Here is a 23,770-nt window from a genome sequence, read left to right as displayed (position 1 = left end):
ACATGCAGCAATTAATCATTCTGAATCTTTTTTTTTTTTTAAAGCATTATTATCGGCCTAAAGCTCCAGGAAGGGTTTCTGCTCTACACTATTTGGTATCTCCCTTAGTACCTAGCACAAAGCCCAGCAAAGAGTAAAACTAGGACTAGTGGGGGAGGGTATTTCATGGGGAGAGATTTTAACTCAGTCCAGGGAAAAACTTCTTAACAATTAGAACCATCCAGCCAGGAGTGTCTCAGAAATCAGTGGACTTTCAATGGCTAAAAGCATTTAAGTAGAGACTGTAAGACTGCCCATCATGGTGCTGTGTGAGGAATTCCCATATTGGGTGGGACCTTTAATTCACTGGTTGCTTTGGAGAGAATTTGGGAATCATCTTTTGACTCTGAGAGGAAAAAGAAGAGGGTTATGTACTGAAATGCACTGAGACTGAGGTTTCTGAGGGCTGGATTTGTGTCCAAATTCCTGGACATATTTCCCCATCACTCAGCCTGAGGAGAAGTGAAACTAATATTGAGCTCCCTGGAAGCTCTCAGATAATGGACACACAAGGATGCACAGTTAAATGAACAGTTAGGAGTCACTAGTCTGCCTGCCTTGGCATACCAAGGAGAGATGGGGAAAGGGAGGGAGAGAGATTCCTCATGTCACCAAGATTTGTTACTATGCCATCAGACAGCTCCAGGGTGGGTAGCTGCTGGAAGATAAGAACTCCTCTTGAGGACTGAAACACTGGGAAAACATTTCTGGCCTCCATGGGTGTGATTATTTTCCTTGATAACCAGTCTTCTCTTGCCTGCATGTCACAAATCTCCCTCCCTTATGCGCTCTTGTGGCCTGTGCAGAGGAATAAAACTGAAAAGACCCCAGTAGAGGTGATGCAGGGTTCCAGCCCTTGGTGACCTAAGTTCCATTCTTTAAGGAGAGAACGCACTGGGCATTTGGTAGGTGGGAAAAGGGCCATTTCAGTATTCACTTCGGGCGTTTTCCTAAGCTAGCTTTTCATGGCAGCTCTCATGGTGGCTTTGACAGGTCAGCTTACATGGAGACAAGCGACCCGAGTCCAGGGTACAAGCAATAAAGCCATCTTATGGCCTCTGAATTTTCCAGAACAGCTAGCCTTCTAACCTTTTAATGCTTTTTTTTTAATTTTTGTAATTTTTAAACTTTATACTTCATTCTTCATAATGGAGAGAAATTGAAGAGGCGTGACTAAGTCTTTAATATGCAGATGCTAATGCTGCCACGTATTTATAGAGTGCTTTTTAATTTTCAAGAGTGCCAGAGTATTACTGAAACTGTAGCAAAGCCTTGCAATCCTATAGCACAGAAGCACCAAACTCCAGTCCTAAGAAGAGAAGGCCTCATGAGAATCCTCTCTCCTGGGACTGGCCAAACAGAACTGGGAAATATGAGCAAGGACTCTTTTTTTACAATATGAACACTGACCAATTTGGTCTTTAACTCGGAAAAATCTTGAAAAAACAAAGCGCTTATAACTGGGCTGACTTTTAACAGTGGTTAATTTAGAGGAAAGGTAATTTTGTTTATTCTTTCAAAAACTTAACCCCTCAAAATTAACCAGAGTTCAAAGCTATAAAATATGTACGGATACTTATAAGGGGTTCAGTCATTCCAGGAAAACATCAGCTGGGTTCCAAGTATCCAAATAAGTGCTATGAGCCTGAGAAGCTTCTTTTATATTCAAAAGAATTTCAATAGCTCAGAATGAAAGAACTACAGAGAAAAGGAAGGGGATGAAAAAAACCCAGCTTTGCAAAATATTCTGATTCTCCCCACTTTCCACGCTACCTTGAGCACAAATCTTTCAGAGTATTCTGTGAAAATCATCTCAACCCCAGCTCTCTGATGTCTCTCTGTTCAGGGGACGTAGCACTGTGGAGATCTTCATATTCATAGCACTGTGGAGATCTTCATATTCTACCCCAGTAATAAAATGTCCAAATATGTCTGTCTACTGAGCTTTAGCAGGAAAACAGTATCCCCAATTCTCTCAAAGTGCACAGACCAAGTAACCTTAGCACTGCTTGTGTGCACTCATGGAATAATATCAACTCAACAAAAACAAGCTTTCAGCCACGTAGAGACTTCCAGGCTCCTGTGCGAGACACACCATTATGGACAGAGAAACCCATTTTGCAGAAATAATTTTATCCACTAGAATGCAAGCTCCCAGATTGGACTTTTCTTTTTCCTTATTTACCTGTCATGCTGCATGTCAGTGCTGAGAACTGGGGGCAGCAAACCATGGCCTGCAGGCCCACTGCTGCTCCTTGCATTTTTGTGTGTTATGGCTCATGAGCTAAGAATGATTTTTACATTTTTAAATGGCTTAAAAATAATATTGTGACTATGAAAATTAAATTCAAATTTCAGTGTCCATAAATCAAGTTTTATTGGAACATAGTTGTGCTCATTTGTTTACATTTTGTCTAGGGCCGCTTTCATATGCTAAAATGGCAGAGAGCTTACCCCGCAAAGCCTAAAATATTTACTACCTGGTCCTTTAAAGAGTCTCGTGACCCCTCGCCTAGAATGGTGCCTACCACATAGTAGACACTCCAGTTTTTGATGAATGACTGAATCTACCATATATAAGTGTCTATATGGCCTTATTCATCCTTTTTGAGCAATGGCACACATCCAGTAGACTAGTAGCTGGTGAAACCAGTGAACTGAATTACTATTAGGCTGTTTTTCCACTGTAGCTCACTCACGAAGAAGTTTCTAGGAGAAAACATTCTTTCAGATGTATAAACCTCCAGGTGAATCTTTCTATTTGGAGCATACAAGTAATTGCCTGTGTTTGCCTTGGCTCTTGCAAATCCTGGAGACTATATTTTATGTTCTTCTTCCAAAAGGTGTCTAAACCTCCACTCATAGATTGAGCACTGACAGTAGGCAAAACTGTCAGTGCACATACAGAAATCCATAAAATTAGCTTCAGAGAGACTACAAGTGTTTTACACAATAATTCGTGACACTGGACCACTACCAGCTTTGGGAATTTAGAATTCATAAGAACCTCTACCACTTCCAACCCAAGATCTCCTTCAGAACTACCTGGGGACGAGTAAGTTTGCTTCTAAAAGAGATCAAGGACAAATGACTCACAGAGAAGTGAGAACAAATTAAAACCACATACAAATGGAAAGATTTCTTGATTCAATAGATCTCTTATATTGGGAAACTGTAATGATTTCAGATAAATACATGAAGAACTGCAGAAACTCAGATATTCGAATGACTAAATTACAAGAATGACTATTTACTTTTTTTATGGTACAAGCTTAACAGAGATGAGAGTATCATTGTCAATAAATGGAATTTAGACATATATATGGAGTATTTTTATGGAGTATAGGTGTTCAGCATCTTTGCAAAACTGCTCAAACCAAATTGAGACTGGAACTTAAATTCCTCAACTCCATATGCGTTGCCACTAATTCTTTTAAAGCAACAGCTGGAACAAATCATTGCGACTTACTCCTTATATACTTCTCCAACTTCGACTTACACTATCCCTTTTTGCACTTTGTTTTGTATATACTCATCTATCTTCGTACTTTTAAAAAATTAATAAAGTTTTTATATTAGAAGTTTTGGATTTACAGAAAAATTGCAAATATGGTACAGAGTTCCCAGGTACCCTGCAGCTTCCCTATTATCAACATGTTAATATTAGTATGGTAAATTTGCTGCAATTAATGAACCACTATTGATACATTAACTGAAGTCCACACTTTATTCATATTTCCTTAGTTTTTATGTAATGTCTTTTTTCAGTTCCAGGGTCCCATCCAGGCTACCACATTACATTTAGTCATCATGTCTCCGTAGGATCCTCTAGGCCATGACAGCTTCTCAGACTTTCCTTGTTTTTGTCAGTTGTGAGGAGTACTGGTCAGGTATGGTGTACAATGTCCCTCCACTGGGACTTGTCTGATGTTTTTCTCATGATTAGGCAGGGCTTAAGAGCCTTTGAGAGGAAGATGAGAGTTTTAAAGTGGCATTTTTATTACATTGTATCCAGGGTGCACATTCTATCAACATGACTTTTCATGGTTGATGCTGAACTTCATCACCTAAGGTGGTACCTGTCGAGTTTCTCCACTTGCTTTTTCTTCCTTTCCATGTTGTGTTTTTTGGAAGGAAGTCACTATGCACAGACCATACTTCAGGGCAGAATATCCATGTAAATTTGGAATTCTGCCCAGGAGAGTTCTCTTTTCCTCCACGTATTTGTTTACTGAATCATTTATATCAGTATGGGCTCATTGGTATTTACTTTATACTTTGAGTTATAATCTACTTAATTTTGTTGCTAAAATTGTTCCAGTTTTGGCCAGCGGGAGATACTCACGTCTTCTTATAAGCTTCTCTTGGTCTTGAGGAGTCCCTGGGTAGCACATATGGTTAAGCGCTCAGCTGCAAACAGAAAGGTTGGAGACTCAAGTCCACCCAGAGTCACCTTGGAAGAAAATGCCTGGCAATCTACTTCTGAAAAATCAGCCATTGAAAACCCTATGGAACACAGCTCTGCTCTGACATACACGGGGCCACCATGAGTCAGAATCATCTCCACAGGAACTGGTTCAGTTTCTTTGGCTCTTAGTCTTAAATATCCTTTTGCCTCTTATAGCTTAATTCTTACTTGCTTTTCACAATTTAGCTGTTACCTCTTCCATGGAAAAATTCCTGATAACTGCCTTCACTCCCAGCCCTTAATCTTCCACCAGTCTGGTTTTTCCTATGTACACCTAAGCTTATGTCTACCATGTCACTTATCATAACCTGATTACTTACTTGTCTTTCCAATTAGACAAAAACCTTCTTGAAGGTAAGGATCATATTTTATATCCCCAGTGCCTCACACAAAGTAGGAGCTCAACAAATATTTCTACAATGATCACTGTTTTCTCTTCAGTCCAACAGTACAGGAGTAACACGTGAGTTGACAGCTAAATGCTCTGGGAGGAATTACCACACCAAAACCAAACTCACTGCTGTCGGGTCAATTCTGACTCATAATGACCCTGTAGGACAGAAGAGAACCGCCCAGTAGGCCTGTCAAGGCTGTAAATCTCTACAGAAGCAGACTGCCACATCCTTCTCCCAGGGAGTACCCGGTGGGTTTGCAGCGCCAAACTGTCAGTTAGCAGCCAAGTGCGTGAACCACCAGGACTTCTTGGGAGAACTACGGATGCCATTATTATAGGTGTTAACGTCAGCATGTAACATAACAGGCTCAGTGTCCAAGGTAACACTTCCTAATGTTTCATTTCTAAGCAAGCAGACTTTTCCTGATTACCAATCCCAGTTACATTTGCATAACTACACTGAGGACAATGACCGATTATCCTTATATTTAGAAGGAAGACCAGGCAGCTTCTAGGTCTGGTTGGCTTAGAGAAGTGGTGTCCCAAAACAGCTCACCAACATATTGGTCATCATGTTCTCAAGTGACTTTCTGGTGGTTGAAGACTGCATAACTATTAAAGAAATAAACCTGAGTTACAGTCTTTGTTGTCACAACTTAGTATGAGACAATTACTTAAAAAATTAATCAAGAATCTTTCTTTTGAGACATAGGAATTAAGATTGGAGTAAACTCTATTTGCTGAAATAGACATTTAGGTTGGATCATACTACTCTACTCTAAACTACCATTAACTCTTCCCTGATCACATTCCTAATTGCACTCTTGCCCCCATCTATTCACCAAAAACCAGATCATGTCATTCTCTTTTAATCACTTTTATAAAAAAATTTAAATTCTCAACCATGCTCTAGAAGGCTCCACCATGTTTGGCTCTCTACTCTTCAAACTCATCCAACTCTTCCTTGCCTACTAATAGTCCAGTTATGTTCATTTTTCTGAAGTTGTGGCTTAGTCCCATAAACTTTCTGATGTCTAGTATCTAGTAGCTCAGTCTTCTTATAGGAACTTTATAAAGTTCTTCAATCACTAATGTTTCTTATCCAGGAGTCATTTGCCTGAGTAATAAAGGCAGGAGGTCTGTCTGAGAAACTCCTACAAATCCACTGTAACCTGAAAACACACATTCTTCTTGACATATAAGTTTTCTGGTGTTAAAGTATATATTATCCTTAAGCATTAGTTAAATATTATCTTATTTTTACAAGGAATAGTCTGATCTTGACACCCTGTAGAGACTAACTCATATTTAAAAATGTTTCTCACAATTTAGAAAACAAATGAAGCACTGCCTTCTTAAATTATCTGTTAAAAAATTATGAGTCCATTTGATAACAAAAGATCTTATTGCAACTTCTAAACAAATGGACCTGACAGCAACTAACAACTACATATGGAAATTAACATGCAAAACTCCCATAATGTCTACCGTTTGAAAGAAAATATTAAAAAAAAAAAAACTCAGGCCAAATAAAAAGCCATAAAATCTGCTTCTGTTTAATTGCATTAAAAGAGGCATTAACTGTATTTTTTGATGATTTTCTGGACATATCTGCCTATTAGTTCCATAAATGAAGAATTTACATTTGAAAAAACTTTTTTGACATCTTTGCAAAAGTTCATTCATTAATCTTGAAAATGATGATAACTAACATTGTTCCGTTTGGTGACAGGTGTAACTTTTGAATGACATTAGTTTTTTCTCTCAGAATTGAGCCCCAAAATTCATCATATTCTTAATTCCTAGAAGTTAGTGAGTTGTAATTCTCTTGACGCTCTAAAAACGTTCCCTTAAGTTTAAGGCAAAATCAGACTTGAACTGATACAAAACTATTTTTAGCCTTTATTAAGCCCATGTAATGTGAACACGCATACTTCTGCTGCAGAATTAACGTGTTTGACAACGCAGTACTGCTCCAGACTCTGCTGGAGGGTGTTACATAATATACAGTACTGTATTTTTTTACACAAATAATGTGCATGCTATACTTTTTTTGCCCACCATGCCCTCCCCCACAATGTATTTTCATAAGTGTGCTATGCTATATGTATTTTTTTACAGCAACATAGTATATCACACTTACAAAAATACCTTGTAAGGGGGAGGGTGCATTTGGCAAAAAAGACATACACTCATTATTTGTGTAAAGATATGGTACACATCCCTAGATAGTGTGAACAGTTAACCACCTGACTACTAACTGAAAAAACTGGGGGTTCAAATCCACCCAGAGGTGCCTCAAAAAAAAAAAAAAAAAAAGGCCTGGTGATCTGCTTCCAAAAAGCCACAGCCTTGAAAACCCTATGGAACAGTTCTACTCTGCAACACACGGGGTCACTGTGAGTCAGAATCGACTCAATGGTAACTACCTTTGCTTGTACTCTATTACCTTCTAAAATTTCAAAAGTTCTAAATTCCAAAACACATTTGGTCTCAAGGGTTTCAGACAAAAAAGAAAAATGTGTTCCTATAGCAGGTTTCAATAATTTTGAGTAAAAGGACACATTAAAAACAAACAAACCATTGCCGTCGAGTCAATTCTGACTCATAGCGACCCTACAGGACAGAGTCGAACTGCCCCTTAGGGTTTCCAAGGAGTGGCTGGTGGATTCAAACTGCCGATTTTTTGCTTAGCAGCTGTAGCTCTTAACCACTACACTCCAGGGTTTCCAAATAACCCGTTGGGATATTCTAATTACCCTCATCATTCATATTTTTACTTAACCAAGTGTTTCTAAGTGTTTACTTTTATAAATTATGTGGTGAGTACAATTCTATTTGTATCTTCTGCTATAAAGTATTCAGACTTTTAAAAAATACTTCTTCATATGACTTTTGCTTGACCTGTTGCTCTCTTCTGACTACTAGCTTCCTTCCTTTTACAACTTGAGAACAATTTATACAACTAACCAGACAGTCAAAGAGACTGTACGACTTGGAAACTTGGGTAATAGGACTTCAAACTCTTTTGCTCTGTGGACCAAGTCCAACCCCTCTGCCTGTTTCACAGTCACGCCCACTCGTAGTTTTTGTCAGAGTGGAGTAGTAGGCACAGAGGCCATAAGGCCTACAGAGCCTAAAATATTTACTATCTGGCCCTTTACAAAGTTTGCTGACCCCTGCTCTAAGCCATCATTCAGCCCAGATGGCATCAAGACCTATGACTATCAGATAGCCATGACTTTAATAAGTTGGTTTAGTCTACATTTAGGATTTATGGTACGCATATGTGACATTTCAAAGGCAAAGACACAGCTGGCTGTCACAGAGACTGAAATTAATTCCTCTTCTGTTTGAATGTGGTTTCAATAGGTCAAAATTTTAGATCTCTGGTCAGATCCAGAGAGATGAGGGAGTATAGTACTTGCTGATGATAGAAATCTGTTAAGAGAATGAAGAAAGGAATTCTTAAGGTAAAGTTACTAATCTTTCTACTTTAAACATTAAATTCACTGGAAGGAATCCACATACGTTATATTTTATGTTGATATGCATAATTCCAAAGAGTTTGGGAAATAATGGACTTTACAAATTATTCATTGATCCCTTATCCTGTAGTTTATGCGTGCCGCTTCTTGAAAAGAATTATCTTTCATCACATTTGACAAAAACTTTCCCAGCTCAGCTGTGGCTCAATAAACTTTTATTATTTTTTGTTATTTATTTTTATTCAAAAGAATTCGTTTCCCTATCACAAAAATTAGATAACCACACCACCAACAGCAGCAAAGTCCGTGGAGTTACATTGATGGCGGAGAGTTCACTGGTATTCCCAATGTCCCAAAGGTCATAAAGGCAGGGAAAAAAAAAAAAAGAAAGAAAGAAAAAAATACTCAAAACAAAACCAAAACCCATGATGACTTTGGGGAAGAGACATCACATTCTCTCATTGTCAGCTGCAGATGTATTTCAGCAGGAACAAGTACAATCTGACTTGAGTAAACTCTTCAAACCAACTCCAGCACCTAATCGGAAAAAAAAAGGGGGGGGGGTGTCAGATTAATAGTTTTAAAATACAAAAAGAGTTTGATGAATCTTCACTATATTTATCAGTGGAGAACCAAATTAAGAAAACTATTCCCAATTGGTAAACTGCTAACGAATCTGAAGGAACTAGACATTAATCCTTTCTTACCTTATTTAAGTTGCATGACAACTTTCAGATTAGTTATCTCCACAGTTAACTAGGCAGCCCTTCCAGACGCACTACTTAAAACATACGGATAAATAAACTGGCTGATACTCAGCATGGAAATAGTGGTGTAGTGGTTAAGAGTTTGGCTGCTAACCAAATCCAACAAGCGCTCCCTGGAAATGCTATGGGGTAGTTCTACTTTGCCCTACAGGGTCGCTGAGTCAGAATCGACGCGATGGCAACAGACTTTTTTTGTTTTCCTCAGTATAGGTGTAACATTTAAAAAATATATGTTGACATTTTTAAGAAAATTTTAAGTATTACTGTTTAGGATTTTAATCTATTTCTTCTACTGAGAACTACTGTTTATAGTGATCAAGGTATGTGGGCCCTAAAATTTTACCTTCTCCTACTGCTTAATCCATTTTCTACTCAATCATCTGGTGTGATAATATTTTGCTAGTTTTTAGAGTTAAAGTAGTAACTAATCATCTAAGGAAGTTAAGGCATTGCTAAAATGAAAAATGGGACCAAGAAAAGGCAATAATATAGAAAAAGTAGATGTAGCTAAGAAGAGATATAGAGAACATGAGGACAATTATGAAACACTATAAAAAATGAGTATGTTAGACAGAGGCTGCAAATTTTCCATCTAGATTTAAAGATGCAAGCCTGTCCTCTCCTACTCTCCTAAGGCTTGACTTATCCCTGCACTTCCATAATACCTTTTGTCTTTATATTTGGTAATCAGGCTGCTTAAGAGGCCAACGCTACTAGACAAAATCTTAAGATCTGTCAGTCAGAATTTATGAGTGCATATGTAGTTCTGCGCTCCTGCAGGCACGCCAGCCATCCCAACAGCCTCAGAGGCAAAACTTGAAGAATAAGGTGCATCTTTTTCAATACATGCCTTGCCATGAGATAAGACAGAGGCTACAGAAAGCTACTTAAAACAGAGATTCCAAGACCTTTCTATCATCTTGCTTTAGGCTTCCAGAACATAAAAACACTGATCAGTTTAAAAGTCTGGCTCTCATTTATGCTGTCTGTGGTTCTCTAATAGGATTTCCCAAACAGAGAAACTAGCTGCATAAAAAGCAGACTGTCATGGAAATTAATTTGACCAGCTAACAGTGTAGTTCTTCTCTTTGAGTTTATTTCATCTCCATAGGACAATGTGTCAGGCTTGTACTTGCTCCTTTGGTGCTGGGTCATTCTCCTCTTAGGTAAGAGTAAGGGATGAAGGAAGTCATGTCAAAATGAATGTCAAGTGAAAGAGGAAGTAAATGCATAATGAAGTACTTCCTGGTACTTCCATGTCAGCAGAGAATATGTGAAAAGAACAGGTACCCTCAGAATCAGTTAAGTGCTAGTTGAACCTATGTACCATAAACCTACTCCAAAATAGTGCTTTGTTTAGAAACTTCACTGCTTAGCTAAGGATTTATTTGTCCAACTGTTACTATTCAGTGGTACATTTATATAAAAATTTTTACTTCTTTGAGCTTCTGATTATGAAAAAAAAAAAATTATGTGGAAAACGTATGAATTTGTGACTGAGACTGTGTGCCACAGGATATTCATGTTTTCAGAATATAATAATGACATAATCACATGATCAATTTTCAATTGATTACTAAAATATTAAATACTAAAAAAAGTTTGGGCAACTAAGGAAAAAATCCATTTGTCAGGAAAGAGAAGAGAAAGATGAGGAAGAGAAGAGTAACACAGGAGTAAAACAAACCCACTGTCATTGAGTAGATTCGAACTCATAGCGACCATACAGGACAGAGTAGAATTGCCCCATAAAGCTTCCAAGGAGTGGCTGGTGGATTTGAACTGCTGACCTTTTGGCTAGCAGCCAAGCTCTTAACCATTGCCCAAATAAGAGTAAGATATGTTTAAATCTCGTGATCATCTAAGCATCTCCTGCTCTATCTTCAACCTTGTCCAGTGAATGTCCTTGGAGGTAGCTGTACTGGCCTAACAGAGGCTAAACAGTGCTTCGCCCACAACAAATACTCAATAGTCTTTACCTGTTTTTCAGTCTGACTATCAATCATTTCATTCAGCATCCTTACAATCTTCTAACAAGTACTATCATCTTCACCATAGTTGTATGCTACCTATTCTTTTACCTTTCAATCAAACCACTTCCAAGGAAACAGAGGCCCATTAATTTGGAATGATCTCTAAGGTTTAGCACAACTGTAAATTCCCATGATCCTGTTATAGTCTAAATATGGATTTGAGTTTAAAACAGAGATGTATGAAACAACTTACCTTAATTGTACCCTGACTGTTAGCAGCAATCAGCACATTGGACTCCTAGAAAAGAACAAGAACTTTTAAAGCACCGAGAAAGATTTCCTGGGGAACAGTCCAACAGAAGAATATCCTCGTTGTTCTTTCTTCACTTCTCCCTAAGACACCAGTAGAATCTAAAGTGGAAAACCAACTTTTAACATGTTTTTAGCTATGAGTTTTAATAGCAAAACCCCCATATTTTGAGGATTAAGTTTTAATTAAAAAAACAAAAACAAAAAAACACAGTTGTAAGCAGAGTAGGAAACTTTCAAATGTAAAGAAAAAAGGGGGAGGGAGAAATAGATTGCCAATAGAAGGAAAACCAAGAGAAATAAAGACTGAAATAAAACACAAAAATAATTTGAGAAAAACAAAGTGAGCAATCTTTTCCCAAGAAAATTCCCTCTTCATTTATTTTCTTCCATAAAACACCAAAATTGATGTAAATGCTGCCAATATCTTTGGTACAAACCTCTACAGATAGCCATTTGGTATTAGAAAAACAAGATAATGGGAAAATCCACCTGGGAGAGGGAAGGCTTTCTCTAATTTTCCTATCACTCAGCATATGCATTTTTAATAACCTTGGTGATTATCTGAATGAGAATGTGTGGTGCAATATTTTTCATATTTTAAGACTTAGGAAAAAACTCTTTCTTTGTAGAGTAGGAAGGGTGGGGAAAGGAATGGACAAGTCTGAGTGCACCAGAGAATCTCAGAAAGCAGGAAGAATTGGGACATGTCTCCTGTTGGAAACAGGGTCTAATAGGGCTCTGGAGGTCAGAAGCATATAGAAGTGTTTTGCTTTCCAGGGTAGGCAGCTAAGAGGTGAACAGGCTCAAAACTGCCACAGACGCAACATGACTGATGGAAAGACCATGTCCAAATGATAGCTGCGAGAAACAAAGTGGCCAAACCTCAACGAAAGGATAGGATCAGCCTGAATATCTTTTAGGCTTCATGACAAAATCATAAGAAAACTCTTGGCCTTTGCTGGACAAGTTACTACAGCCAAAGTGAGCTAAACTGTAGTAACCTTGGCTTTCAAACTCATACATTCTATTTTTTAATTTTTCCTTTGATTTATAGTAAAGTTATTTTTGAAAAATGCTCATCTTATTACTACTAATGTAAGGAGAAATAAATTATTTCAATATCCCTAAACTGTTTAGGGGATCAGAACACTCCTCGGAGGTAGTCAGTAGCGACAGTAGCTTAAGTCATAGTTGTATCAAGAAGGAATAAAGATATTTCCCTACAGCCCCGGAGGTGAGCATGGGAACTGTTGATCTTTTTCACTTAAATCAGTACATATGTTCTTAAAAATAGGAACCCAGGTAATACAGTATTATTAGAATTAGTTTAGATATCCACTTTGGGGCATTATGGGCTACTTCTGGGAGTTAATACGCACAGAATCAGTGCTTCCATATTGTGTAGATCGGGCTGAGGGGGGCAGGAAGATCAATTTGAGATTTACCTCGGTTCACAAAGTGCTTAGAGTTGGTAATGGGTAGCCTTATGGGGTAAGATAACTTACCCTGAGTGGGTCAAGAGGCAGAACTCCTATGCCTACCTCAGAAAACAGCAAAAAGAGGCACCATGTGGTGCAATATGGATTTCTTTCTAGCAAGAACTTTAGTATGCAAATAACATGTGCCTTCTTCGTTTGTTTGCCAACCGTGCCCTCTGCTTGTGAGGTATTTTCATAAGTACTGCTATGCCAGTTTTTTTTTTTTTTTTTTTACGTGTTGCTGTAAAAAAAATTATTATACATGCCTACGAAAATACCTCTTGCGGGGAGGGTGTGCTTTGGCAAACAAACGTAGAAGGCATACATTATTTAAGTAAAAATATGGTAGCTCTTTAGAAAAGATTCATGGTATCAAAACTGCTACCAGAGGATTGAAAAATTATTCTCCTGTGAACACTATCCTGAAATGAAGTTGAAAATAAAAAAAAAAAGCACTGATTAATCGCTGTTTAGGAAAGACTCCAGTCTCTAAAAAACCTACTGCCAGGAGCCACTATCACTAAATGCTGTGGCCATTAAGAATTACTCATGTTCCTCAAATAAGATGGGAACATATAGTGTCAGGAAAATGAAAAACGTATTGCTCAAAGTTTTCAATCTCTTTCTGCCATTTTGATTCTGTTGTTGTTGTTGGGTTCCAACTCATGGTGACCCTATATATAAAAGAATGGTACACTGCCCAGTCCTCCGCCATCCTCACAGTCTTTGTTATGCTTGAGCCCACTGTTGCAGCCAGTGTCAATCCATCTTATTCAGGGTCTTCCTTTTTTTTTTGGCTGACCCTCCACTTTACCAAGCATGATGTCCTTCTCCAGGGAATGGTCCCTCTTGATAACACACTCAAAGTATGGGAGATGAAGTCTCACGGCCCTTGTTTCTGATGAGCATTCTGGCTGTACTTCTTCCAAGACAAATTTGTTCATTTTTGGCAGTTTATGGCATATTCAATATTCTTTGTCAACACCATAATTCAAAGGCGTTCCAGTCATCTTTTAAATATAAAGAAGGCAGGCAGAAAAACCTGGTGGAGGTGAAGATTCACTCTGGACTTGGGGAGGAGGGGATTTCTGCCAGTTATAGAAATTATGACTTACATAATTTAATCTTCTGATTGTTGGTGGCAGAAAAGCTTGGAAAAATATGGTATATTATCAGATGGTATGACACTTCAAAGAAAATCTAGGCCTGAACTGGAACTGGAAACCTTTAAATTGTAGCAATGTGGTAATGTTGAATGATTAGGCTCCATATAAATAAATTTAGCTAAATCATCACACAAGAGGGATTCTAAATCTGTAGGATTACCAAACTAAATCAAAGAAGAAAAAACATCTGATAACTATCCAGCATGAATAAACACTGTCTTTTTGTAACCTATGGGCTTGACTATGGCCTTAATAGACGGTGTCAGATGCCATCAGAGTGTGGTTAACTCTTTAACACCTTTTCCTATGCAGGCAGACAGATAACTCATTTACAGATAAGCCACCACATGAAGCAACTGTCCAGTGCTAGTCGTTCTTTTGGGACTTACATATAGTTGACAATGTGTCCTCAGAATTCTCAGAAACATTCCAACTATTCAAAGTAACAAACAACAGGAAAAAAAAAAAAAAAAGCTTCACATTGTTCTCCCTCTCATCAAAGACCATATACTTAGAAAAAAAGTGATTTAGGATTAAGCCATCTTTTAGACACCCAGATATTAGCTTAAGATATATTAATTTTTTCATGCAACAGAAAAAAAGAGAACAAAATCTAGATATTTTACTTCTAGCATAGCTATCTGGAAATGTTTTGTACAAGGTTATTGCTGTAGATTCTAAATGATTCTTGTCTGCGTTTTGAATGACTAGTAATTCCTAGCTATAGCTGTAGTCTGCCAAAATCCTAATGCAAACAAATTTTGGCTCAGTGAGTTGTTTTTACTTGCAGAATAAAATAAAAATACTGATCAGTAATCCTATTATTTTCTCCCTCTTTCTTGGAAACTGGGTTTTGTTGTATAACTCTCCTCCAAGGGAAGTAAATAGCTTATCCACTATTTTGTTTTTAATTTGAAAAGATTAAGGGAAGACAGTGGGAAAATTAATAGTCAGTCTCTTACAAAAACAGAAGACACATACACAAGCATACAATGACTTGCTTATTAAGCCAGTTTTTTTTGTTACTATACTAACATATACTAAAACAAAATAGTGGCATCTGCTGCAACATTTTTCTCTTTATTAGCTTATAAGAGCCATTATATATACACCAAGGAGTGGCACAGTTAAGTGCTTGACTATTAACCAAAAGGTTGGCGGTTCAAATCTATTCAGAGGTTCCTTGATAAAAGGACTGGCGATCTGCTTCCAAAAGGTCACAGCCTTAAAAACCACATGGAGCACAGTTCTACTCTGACACACATGGGGTCACCAGGACTAGGAATCAACTAGATGGCAACTTTTAAAAAATATATATATAATGATTTAAAATCCTGAGCAAGTTGAGAAGTAACAATTATTTGCTTCACTTGTAATGGAGAATTTATTTCTAGGCATGTAACTGATTTTAAAGGTGATTAATTTTACTATAGGTATAAACATATATAAAAACAAAAAACTTCCATTCCTGGCCATGGCAGAGCAAATGGCACTAGACTTGCTCCTCTACTATAAACAAAGAGAAAACTGAACAATATATAAAACATCACTGGACAACAGGCAGTACAGGACTGTAATCCCTAAGACAAGGGAAACAAATGAGATAACTCTTAAAACTGCCCTGGCTTTTTGCTCAGAGGCAATTTCTGGACCACATAGTCAGGAAGGGGAATTCAAAGCATAGAGAAATCTAAGGAGAACACAGCAGATTCACGAGTTAAGGAGACAGAAACTGAAGTTCAGGGTATCTGTAGTGAAGCTGGAATTTGCAGGGCAAAGTAACACAGAGGAAAAAAGCTACTTGAAGTTCTAGACATGTGCACAGGGGTCCCCTTCAGTTTATGTCTAAAAAATAAGCTGCTCATGGATAGGGTAAAACTACTCAAGGCTGGGCTAATAACTGTATATGGGGAAAACACACTCATTGAGAACCCATAAGATTATCAAATCCCAGAGTTCACAAAAAGCTAAGAGACATTTGAGTTTTAACCAGAGTAAAGAAACCTTGCTGAACATTTAGGGCATATAATAGAGTCCCCAAAGGTACCACCTTAGTAGGGCTAAACTAATCTTAAAGTAAATGATTCTTTAGATCAGAGGTTGGAAAACTGTGGCCTATGGCCCAAATCTGGCCTGCTGCTAGTATTTTGAATTTAAGTTGTATGGAACATACCATGGTCATTTGCTTACACATTGTCTATGGCTGCTTTTGCACTGCACAGGTAGAACTGAGGAGCTGCAACAAAGACCATATAACCTACAAAGCTTAAAATGTTTGCTACCTGGTTTTTTACAGGAAAAAATAGAGGACTGTTACTTTGGATCCACGATTAATAAAGCTTAAAAGAAAGTATCAAAAGAATCAAGTTAATCCATAAAACTTAACTTTTTGCCAAAACAAACTTGAACAGTCTTAAAAGAATTCAACAAAGTTCAGACGTTCAACAATGAAGCAATCACAGTGTACAGCATTCAAGAGGCAAAGCGCAAGATCTCTAACTGCGAGGGAGGAGGGTGAGGAATCAGTAAATATAAACAGATCCAGAAATGACAAAAATAACACAAATAGCAAACACAGACTTTTACAGCAGGCATTCTAATTATGTTCAAGGATTTAAAGGAAACAATGAACTTAATGAGAAAAAAAAGGAAGACCTAAAAGAACCAAATGAAACTTCTGCACGTTAGAAGTACAGTATCTGAAATGAAAAATCCATTGGCTGGGCTTAATAGTGGATGAGACAGTGGAGAATAAAACACAAGGAAATATGACAAGACAGGTAGAAAAAATTCAAACTGAAGTAAAGAAGAGAAAACTGCTGGAAAAAAAATCAGAATTTTAGTGACCTGTAGAACAATATGTAATCTCACATATGTGTAACTGGAATCCTAAATAGAGGAAAAAGGGTAGGAAATAAATAAAAGACCTAAAGCTAAAATTTTTCCAAATTTCAAAACCACAAATCCAAGAAACTTAACAACTCCCAACGAGAAAAAACAAAAAACACAAGACAAACAAAACATAATACCATATCAAGACACAAACTGCTGAAAGCCAGTAATAAAGAGAAAATCTTGGAAGGAGCCAGAGAAGAAAAACTACGTACAGAGAAACAAGATCTATGACTTGTCATTGGAAACAATGCAAGCCAAAAGACAATGGGACAATGTATTTAAGAAGCTGAATGAGAAAACCGTCAACCTAGATATGTTATTAAAAATAGACTATTTCAGATAAATGAAAGGGGAGATAATTTTTCACCAGGAAATCTACAATATAAGAAAATGTTAAAGGAGGTTCTTCAGGCCACTGGAAAATTATGCCATATGAAAACTCAGATCTACATAAAAGAATGAAGAGTGCTGGGAATGGTAAATACTTGCTTCTTTTTCATTTATTTTTTAACAGATAACTGCCTATTTAAAGCAAAAATAAAACATTATCATGATTGTAACACAAATATAAGTGAAATATATGACAACAAAAGCACAAAGGATAAAAGGGACAAATAGAAGTATATTGTTTCAAGGTTCTTCTTACATTATATATACCAAAACCAAACCAAACCTGGTGCCGTTGGGTCGATTCTGACTCATAGCGATCCTATAGGACAGAGTAGAACTACCCCATAGAGTTTCCAAGGAGTGACTGGTAGATTCGAACCGCCAACCCTTTGGTTAGCAGCTGTAGCACTTAACCACCACGTCAGCAAGGCTTCCACATCATACATAGTGATATAATAAAACTTAAAGACAGTCTATGATAAGTTAAGCATGAAAATTATAAACCTTACAGAAACCAATAAAAAATAAAATAGGTATAGCTAATAAACTAGTAAAGGAAATAAAATGAATTACAAAAATAATAAAGAAAGAAAGGAAATGAGAAATATGGGAACATTAAACAGGACCAATAGGAAACAAATACCATGATAAAAGACTTAAACTCAACCATAATTAAACGTAAATGGCCTAAATATTACAATAAATGAAAAAGAAGAAAGCAAGTATTTACCATTCCCAGCGATTATAAGACTGGATAAAAAATGTTGACCCAACTATATGTTATTCATAAGGAACACACTTAAATATAAAAAAAAATACAGATAAAAAGTAAAAGGCTGGGAAAAGACATACCATGTAAACATTAATCATGAGAAAGCTGGAATGGCTGGTTATATTAATATCAGAAAAAGCATCGGGAGGACTTTAGGAAAAGGAATATGATCAAGGATAAAGAAGGGCATTTCATAATTCAATAAAGGTCAATTTATTAAAAAAACCCTATGCATGCATATTTAATAACAGAGCTTCAAAATACATTAAGTAAAAACTGATAAAACTAAGTAGAACAACAGATAAATTCACATTTAGGGTTGGATATTTCAATAGTCATCTCTCAATAATTCAAAGAGTAAGTAAACAGAAAATCAAAAAGATATAAAAGACTTGAATAAAACTACCAAAACTAAGTTGGGCTAATTAATATTTACAGAACATTTTACTTAAATGGCAAAATACACATTATTTTCAAGTGCGCGTGAAATATTCAATGAGACAGACCATGTGTGAGACTATAAAACAAATGTCAATAAATTTAAAGGACTGAAATTACATGAAGTACGCTCTCTGACCAAACAGAATTAAAGTAGAAAGCAGTAACAAAAAGATATCTAAAAAAATTCCCCTATTATTTGGAAATTTAAAAATATACTTTTAAATAACCCAGGGATCAAATAAGAATTCACTAGGAAAACAAGAAACCATGTAGAACTAAAAGATACTGCAAACACAGCGTATCAATATTTGTATAATACAGCTAGAACAGTTCTAGATGAAAACGTATAGCTTTAAATGCTTATAGTAAAGCAGATAGGTTTAACATCAGTAATGTATTATGGTGATTGTGCTTTAACATCAATGACTTCCACCTTAAGAACCTAGGAAAAAAGGAGCAAATTACATGCAACATAAGTATAGCGGCGATAGTAAAAAAGAGCAGAAATCAATAAAAGAACAGACAAAAATGATTAAAACCAAAGCAAGTTCTTTGGAAAAAAAATCAGTAAAATTGATTAACCTCCATGTAGACTAATAAAAAAGACAATTGGAAATGAATAAGGGAATATTATTAAATATCCTACAAATATTAAAAGAATAATAAAATATTATTATGAACAACTTTATGACAATAAAATTGACAACTCAAATGAAATACATTCTATAAAAGACATAAACTCCCAAAAATGACAGAAGAAATAAAAAGTCAGAAAATAGAAGTGGAAGAAACACTTCCATACTCATTTTATGAGTCACACAAACCCGGGGAAAAACATTATTTTAAAAAGAAGAAAATTACAGACCAATCGCCTTTATAAACAGGTGCAAAACACTCAACAAAAAACAAGTAAACAAAATCAAGCCATATATAAAAAGAATAATGCATCATGTCCAAGTGGGATTTATCCGGCTATTCAAGTTGATTTAACATTTTAAAAAACATCAATAGATACACTTTGCCGTATCAATAGGATAAGAGAAAAACCACATAATCACAAATGATACAGAAAATGCATTTAATGAAATTCAACATCCATTCATGATAAAAACTCTTAGCCAACTAAAAACAGAAGGAAACTTCCTCAAGGTAATGAGGAATACCTATGAAAAATTTCCATTATTATACTTAATGGTGAAATGTTGAGCCCTTTCTCCCTCAGATCAGGGACAAGGCAAGGATGCTTGCTTTCACCACTTCTATTCAACACTGTATTAAGGTCCTACCCAGTACAAAAAGTCAAAAAAGATAAAAAGGAAGAAAAAGCATACAGATCAGAAAGGAGAAAGTAAAATGTCTTTATTTGCAGATAAAATGATTAAAAAAAGTTTTTTTTAATCATTTTATTACCTATGTAAAATTCCAAATAAATCTTCAAAGAAGTTACTACAATTAATACAATTCAGCAAAGTAGCAAGATACAACGGTCACTACACCAAAATCAATTTATTTCTATAAATTAGTCATGAATAATTGGCAAACAGCGTTTTTAAAAGCATAATTTATGACAGCATCAAAAAACATGAAATAATTAGGGGCAAACTTAAAATATTTGTTAAGACCTGCACATTGAAAATTATAAAACAATACTGATACTAAAGAACACCTAAATAAATAGACAGATATACCATGTTCATGGACCATAAGACACAAATGTTAATTCTTCCCTAGGTTACTTATCAACTAAACACAATCCCAAACAAAATTCCAGCAGACTTTTTACTATAAACTGACAGGTTAATTCTGAAATTTAAATGGAAACACAAAGGAATTAGAATAGTCAAAACAATTTTGAAATAGAAAAACAAAACTGGAGGACTTACACTACATGACTTGAGGACCTACTATAAAGGTTCAGTAATCAAGACAGCGTGGTATTATAAGGGTAAACATAAAGCAGTGGAACAGAATAGGAAGTTCAGATATAGATCCATATATGATCAACTAATTTTTTAAAAAGTTGGATAGTAGGAAGACAGTAGTTTTAAAGATGGCACTGAAACAACTGGATATATATATATACACACACATACATATATATATCCTTTACATTGCTCAAAAATTAATTCAAAATGGATGAAAGATATAAACATATAAGCTAAAATCATATGCTTTGGGAAAAAAAAACAGAAGAAAATCTCTGTGATCTTGAGGTACGCAAAGATTTCTTGTAACACAGAAAGCATGAACCATAAAAAAAAATTTGATAAATTAGACTTCATCAAAATTTAAAAATACCACTCACACCAACTAGGATAGCTAAACTTAAAAAGGCTGACAATACAAGTGCTGGTAGGGATATGGAATAAGTGGAACAATCTTAGGATGATGGTTGTTATTAGTTCCCACTGAATTGATTCTGATTCATGGAGACCCCTGTATGCAGAGTAGAACTGTTCCGTAAGGTTTTCAAGGCTGTGACCTCTCAGAAGCAGATCACCAGGCCTGTCTTCTGAGGTTTCTCTGGTTGGGTTCGAACCATCAATCTTCTAGGAGTAAAGCACTGAACTGTTAGTGCCACCCAGGGACTTCTAGGATGCTGGTAGCAATGTAAAATAATATAACCATTTTGGAAAAATATTTGGCAGTTTCTTGTATAGTTAAACACACACCAACCCTGATCTAGGAACTCTACAGTAGTAACATATATTCACACAAACAGTTGTTCATAAATGTTTGTAGCAACTTTAGTCATGATAGTTCAAAAGTGGAAAGAAATTTAATGTCAAAAATTGGTAAACTGATGCATAAATTGTGCTATAATGATACAACAGAATATAACTCAGCAATTAAAAAAGAACTACAGATATATGCAATAACATGGATGTATTTAAAGAATGCTATGCTGAACAAAAGAAGCAAGACACAAATGATGTACATATTGTATGATTTCTATTATATGAAATTCTAAACAGGCAAAACTAATCTATGATTACAGAAAACAGATCATTAGTAGCCTGGAGTAGCCGAGGGTGCTGGCTATGAAGCGACGTGAGAAAACTTTTGGGTGATGGAAATGTTTTGTATCTGAGTTGGGGTGACAGTTACACTGGTGTATACATTTGTGAGAATTCACTGAACCATTACATTTAAAATGTATGTATACTATACTTCTAAACATCGATTTTTAAGAGAGAAAACATACACCAGCGTATATGTATAAGTTCACGTTAAATCCAATAGTGATCATCATCAACTATTACCCATGATTTAAACATTTTCTGATCTCCCAACATAATATATAAGCCCTTTATTTACTTTATTTAGAAGATCTTTGTTACCATTCAGCATAATGGAGGGGCATTTTTAGTTATGAAAGTAAATTTTTTTTTTAAAGAATACAGCACTTAATTATCAAAAGAGAAAGGTAAATATTTTTGTCGTTCCTTTTCCCCAGTTCAGTATAAAGATTGTTTTATGTGTAACCCTTGCTAAAATAGAGAGGCCAAAACCAGATCTATACGCATACAGACATTTGGCATATGAAATCATTAGCATTTCAATGGGGAAGTGAGTAGACTTTTCAATAATGATGGTGAAATAAATGGGTTTCCATTTAGGGAGAAAAGAAAGAAACGGATCCTCTCCACTTCATACCTTACACAAAACTCAATTCCAGGTGGATTAAACTTTAAAGTAAAAACTATAAAACTGTCAGATGATTATATCTGAACACTTTCATGATCTTCAGAGAAAGGAAGAACTTCCTAACCTAAGTATAAAAAAAGGTTCATAAATTTGACTACATTAAAACAAAAAGTTCTATTAAGTAAAAGATGCTACATATAAAGTGACACACAAATTGAGAAAAGATCTTTGCAGCCCATATAAATGACAAAGGTGTAGTATACAGAATATATAAAGAAATTCTATGAATCAATTAAAAAAGGCAGATAACCCAAAAGTAAAAGGGCAAGAAACTAGAACTGGCACTTTACAATAAGGAAATTCAAATGGTCAATAAACATATGAAAAGATGTTAAACCTCAATAATCATTATGAAAATGCAAATTAATGCCAAATGGAAATACCATCACATACCTAATCAGATTGCCAAAACTTAAAACATCTGACAATATCAAGTGTTGATGACACTGTGGAGCAAGTAGAATTCTCATATGTTCTGCACGTAGGAGTATAAATTGGTAAAGGTACTTGCCAAAATTATTTGGTATTATCTATTAAAATATTCCTTATAAGCCAGCAATTCTACTTCTAGCTAAACACATTAGAGAAACTCTTACATGTGCATGGGAGTCATATTTGAGAATGTTCATTGAGTGTAACAGTCCAAATCTGGTAACAACCTAAATGTCCATCAACCAAAGAGTGAATAAATTGTGGCATGTTCATGAAAGGAATGGTCTACAGGTTTATAAAACAACATGGATAATATTATAAACAATGGATAGTAAAAGATGAAAGCCACTAAAGAATATATATACTATGATTCCATTTATTTGAAGTTCAAAAGCAGACATACAGAGATCAACTTTATATAGAAAAAAGACTGATTACTATAAAACTCAGATTAATGGCTTCCGTGGGTTTTTTTGGGCTAGGTGAAAGGAGGAGAATGTGATTGAGTGGCATACTAGGGTGCTGGTTATGTTCTTTTTTTTTTGATTTGGTTAGTGGTTATGTAGGTATCTGCTATGCAATTATTCTTTAAACCAGGATACAGCAAACTGTGTATGTAAAGGGCCAGACAGGAAGTAATTTGGGCTTTGCAAGCCACAAGGTCTCTGTTCCAATTACTGAATTCTGACATTATATGCAGGAAAGCAACCACAGACAATATGTAAACAACCATATACAACAATATAAAAACAGGTGGTGGCAGATGTGGCCCACAGGCTATAGAGTTTACCAACCCCTGCTTTATACTGTCTGATATATTTTATACTTTTCTATGTTTCTGCTATATTTCACAAATTCATCATTTGAAAAAAAAGTATTAGGAAGAAAACAGAAATCACCCAATATCCCATTACCCAGAAAGAACAACTGTCTGTGTGCATTTATTCCTCTCTCTTTATGTATTATATGTTAATTTGCATATATACATATATATATCAAGACCGGAATCAAACTGTATGTATTGACTTGTAACCTATGTTTTCTTCT

General features: G+C 35.8%; 1 protein-coding gene across 3 annotated transcripts in view; it reads right to left on the bottom strand.

Annotated features, from left to right (window-relative positions):
* Window positions 1–8,587: 8,587 nt before the first annotated feature.
* COP1 (COP1 E3 ubiquitin ligase) overlaps window positions 8,588–23,770 on the bottom strand; it is a 251,325-nt gene continuing 236,142 nt past the window's right edge. For all 3 annotated transcript variants that reach the window (XM_064276604.1, XM_010590990.3, XM_010590991.3), the window contains 2 exons: window positions 11,383–11,427; window positions 8,588–8,926 (listed from right to left, as the gene is read on the bottom strand). In XM_064276604.1, the coding sequence (XP_064132674.1) occupies window positions 8,909–8,926; window positions 11,383–11,427 (63 nt within the window). In that variant the 3' untranslated portion in view covers window positions 8,588–8,908. The remainder of the gene's footprint in view (window positions 8,927–11,382; window positions 11,428–23,770) is intronic.

The sequence above is a fragment of the Loxodonta africana genome, chromosome 25 (genome assembly GCF_030014295.1).
Source record: "Loxodonta africana isolate mLoxAfr1 chromosome 25, mLoxAfr1.hap2, whole genome shotgun sequence".
NCBI classification, from domain to species: Eukaryota; Metazoa; Chordata; class Mammalia; order Proboscidea; family Elephantidae; genus Loxodonta; species Loxodonta africana.
The sequence above is the reverse complement of the archived record's forward strand: the minus strand, read 5'-3'. Positions and strand labels throughout refer to the sequence as shown.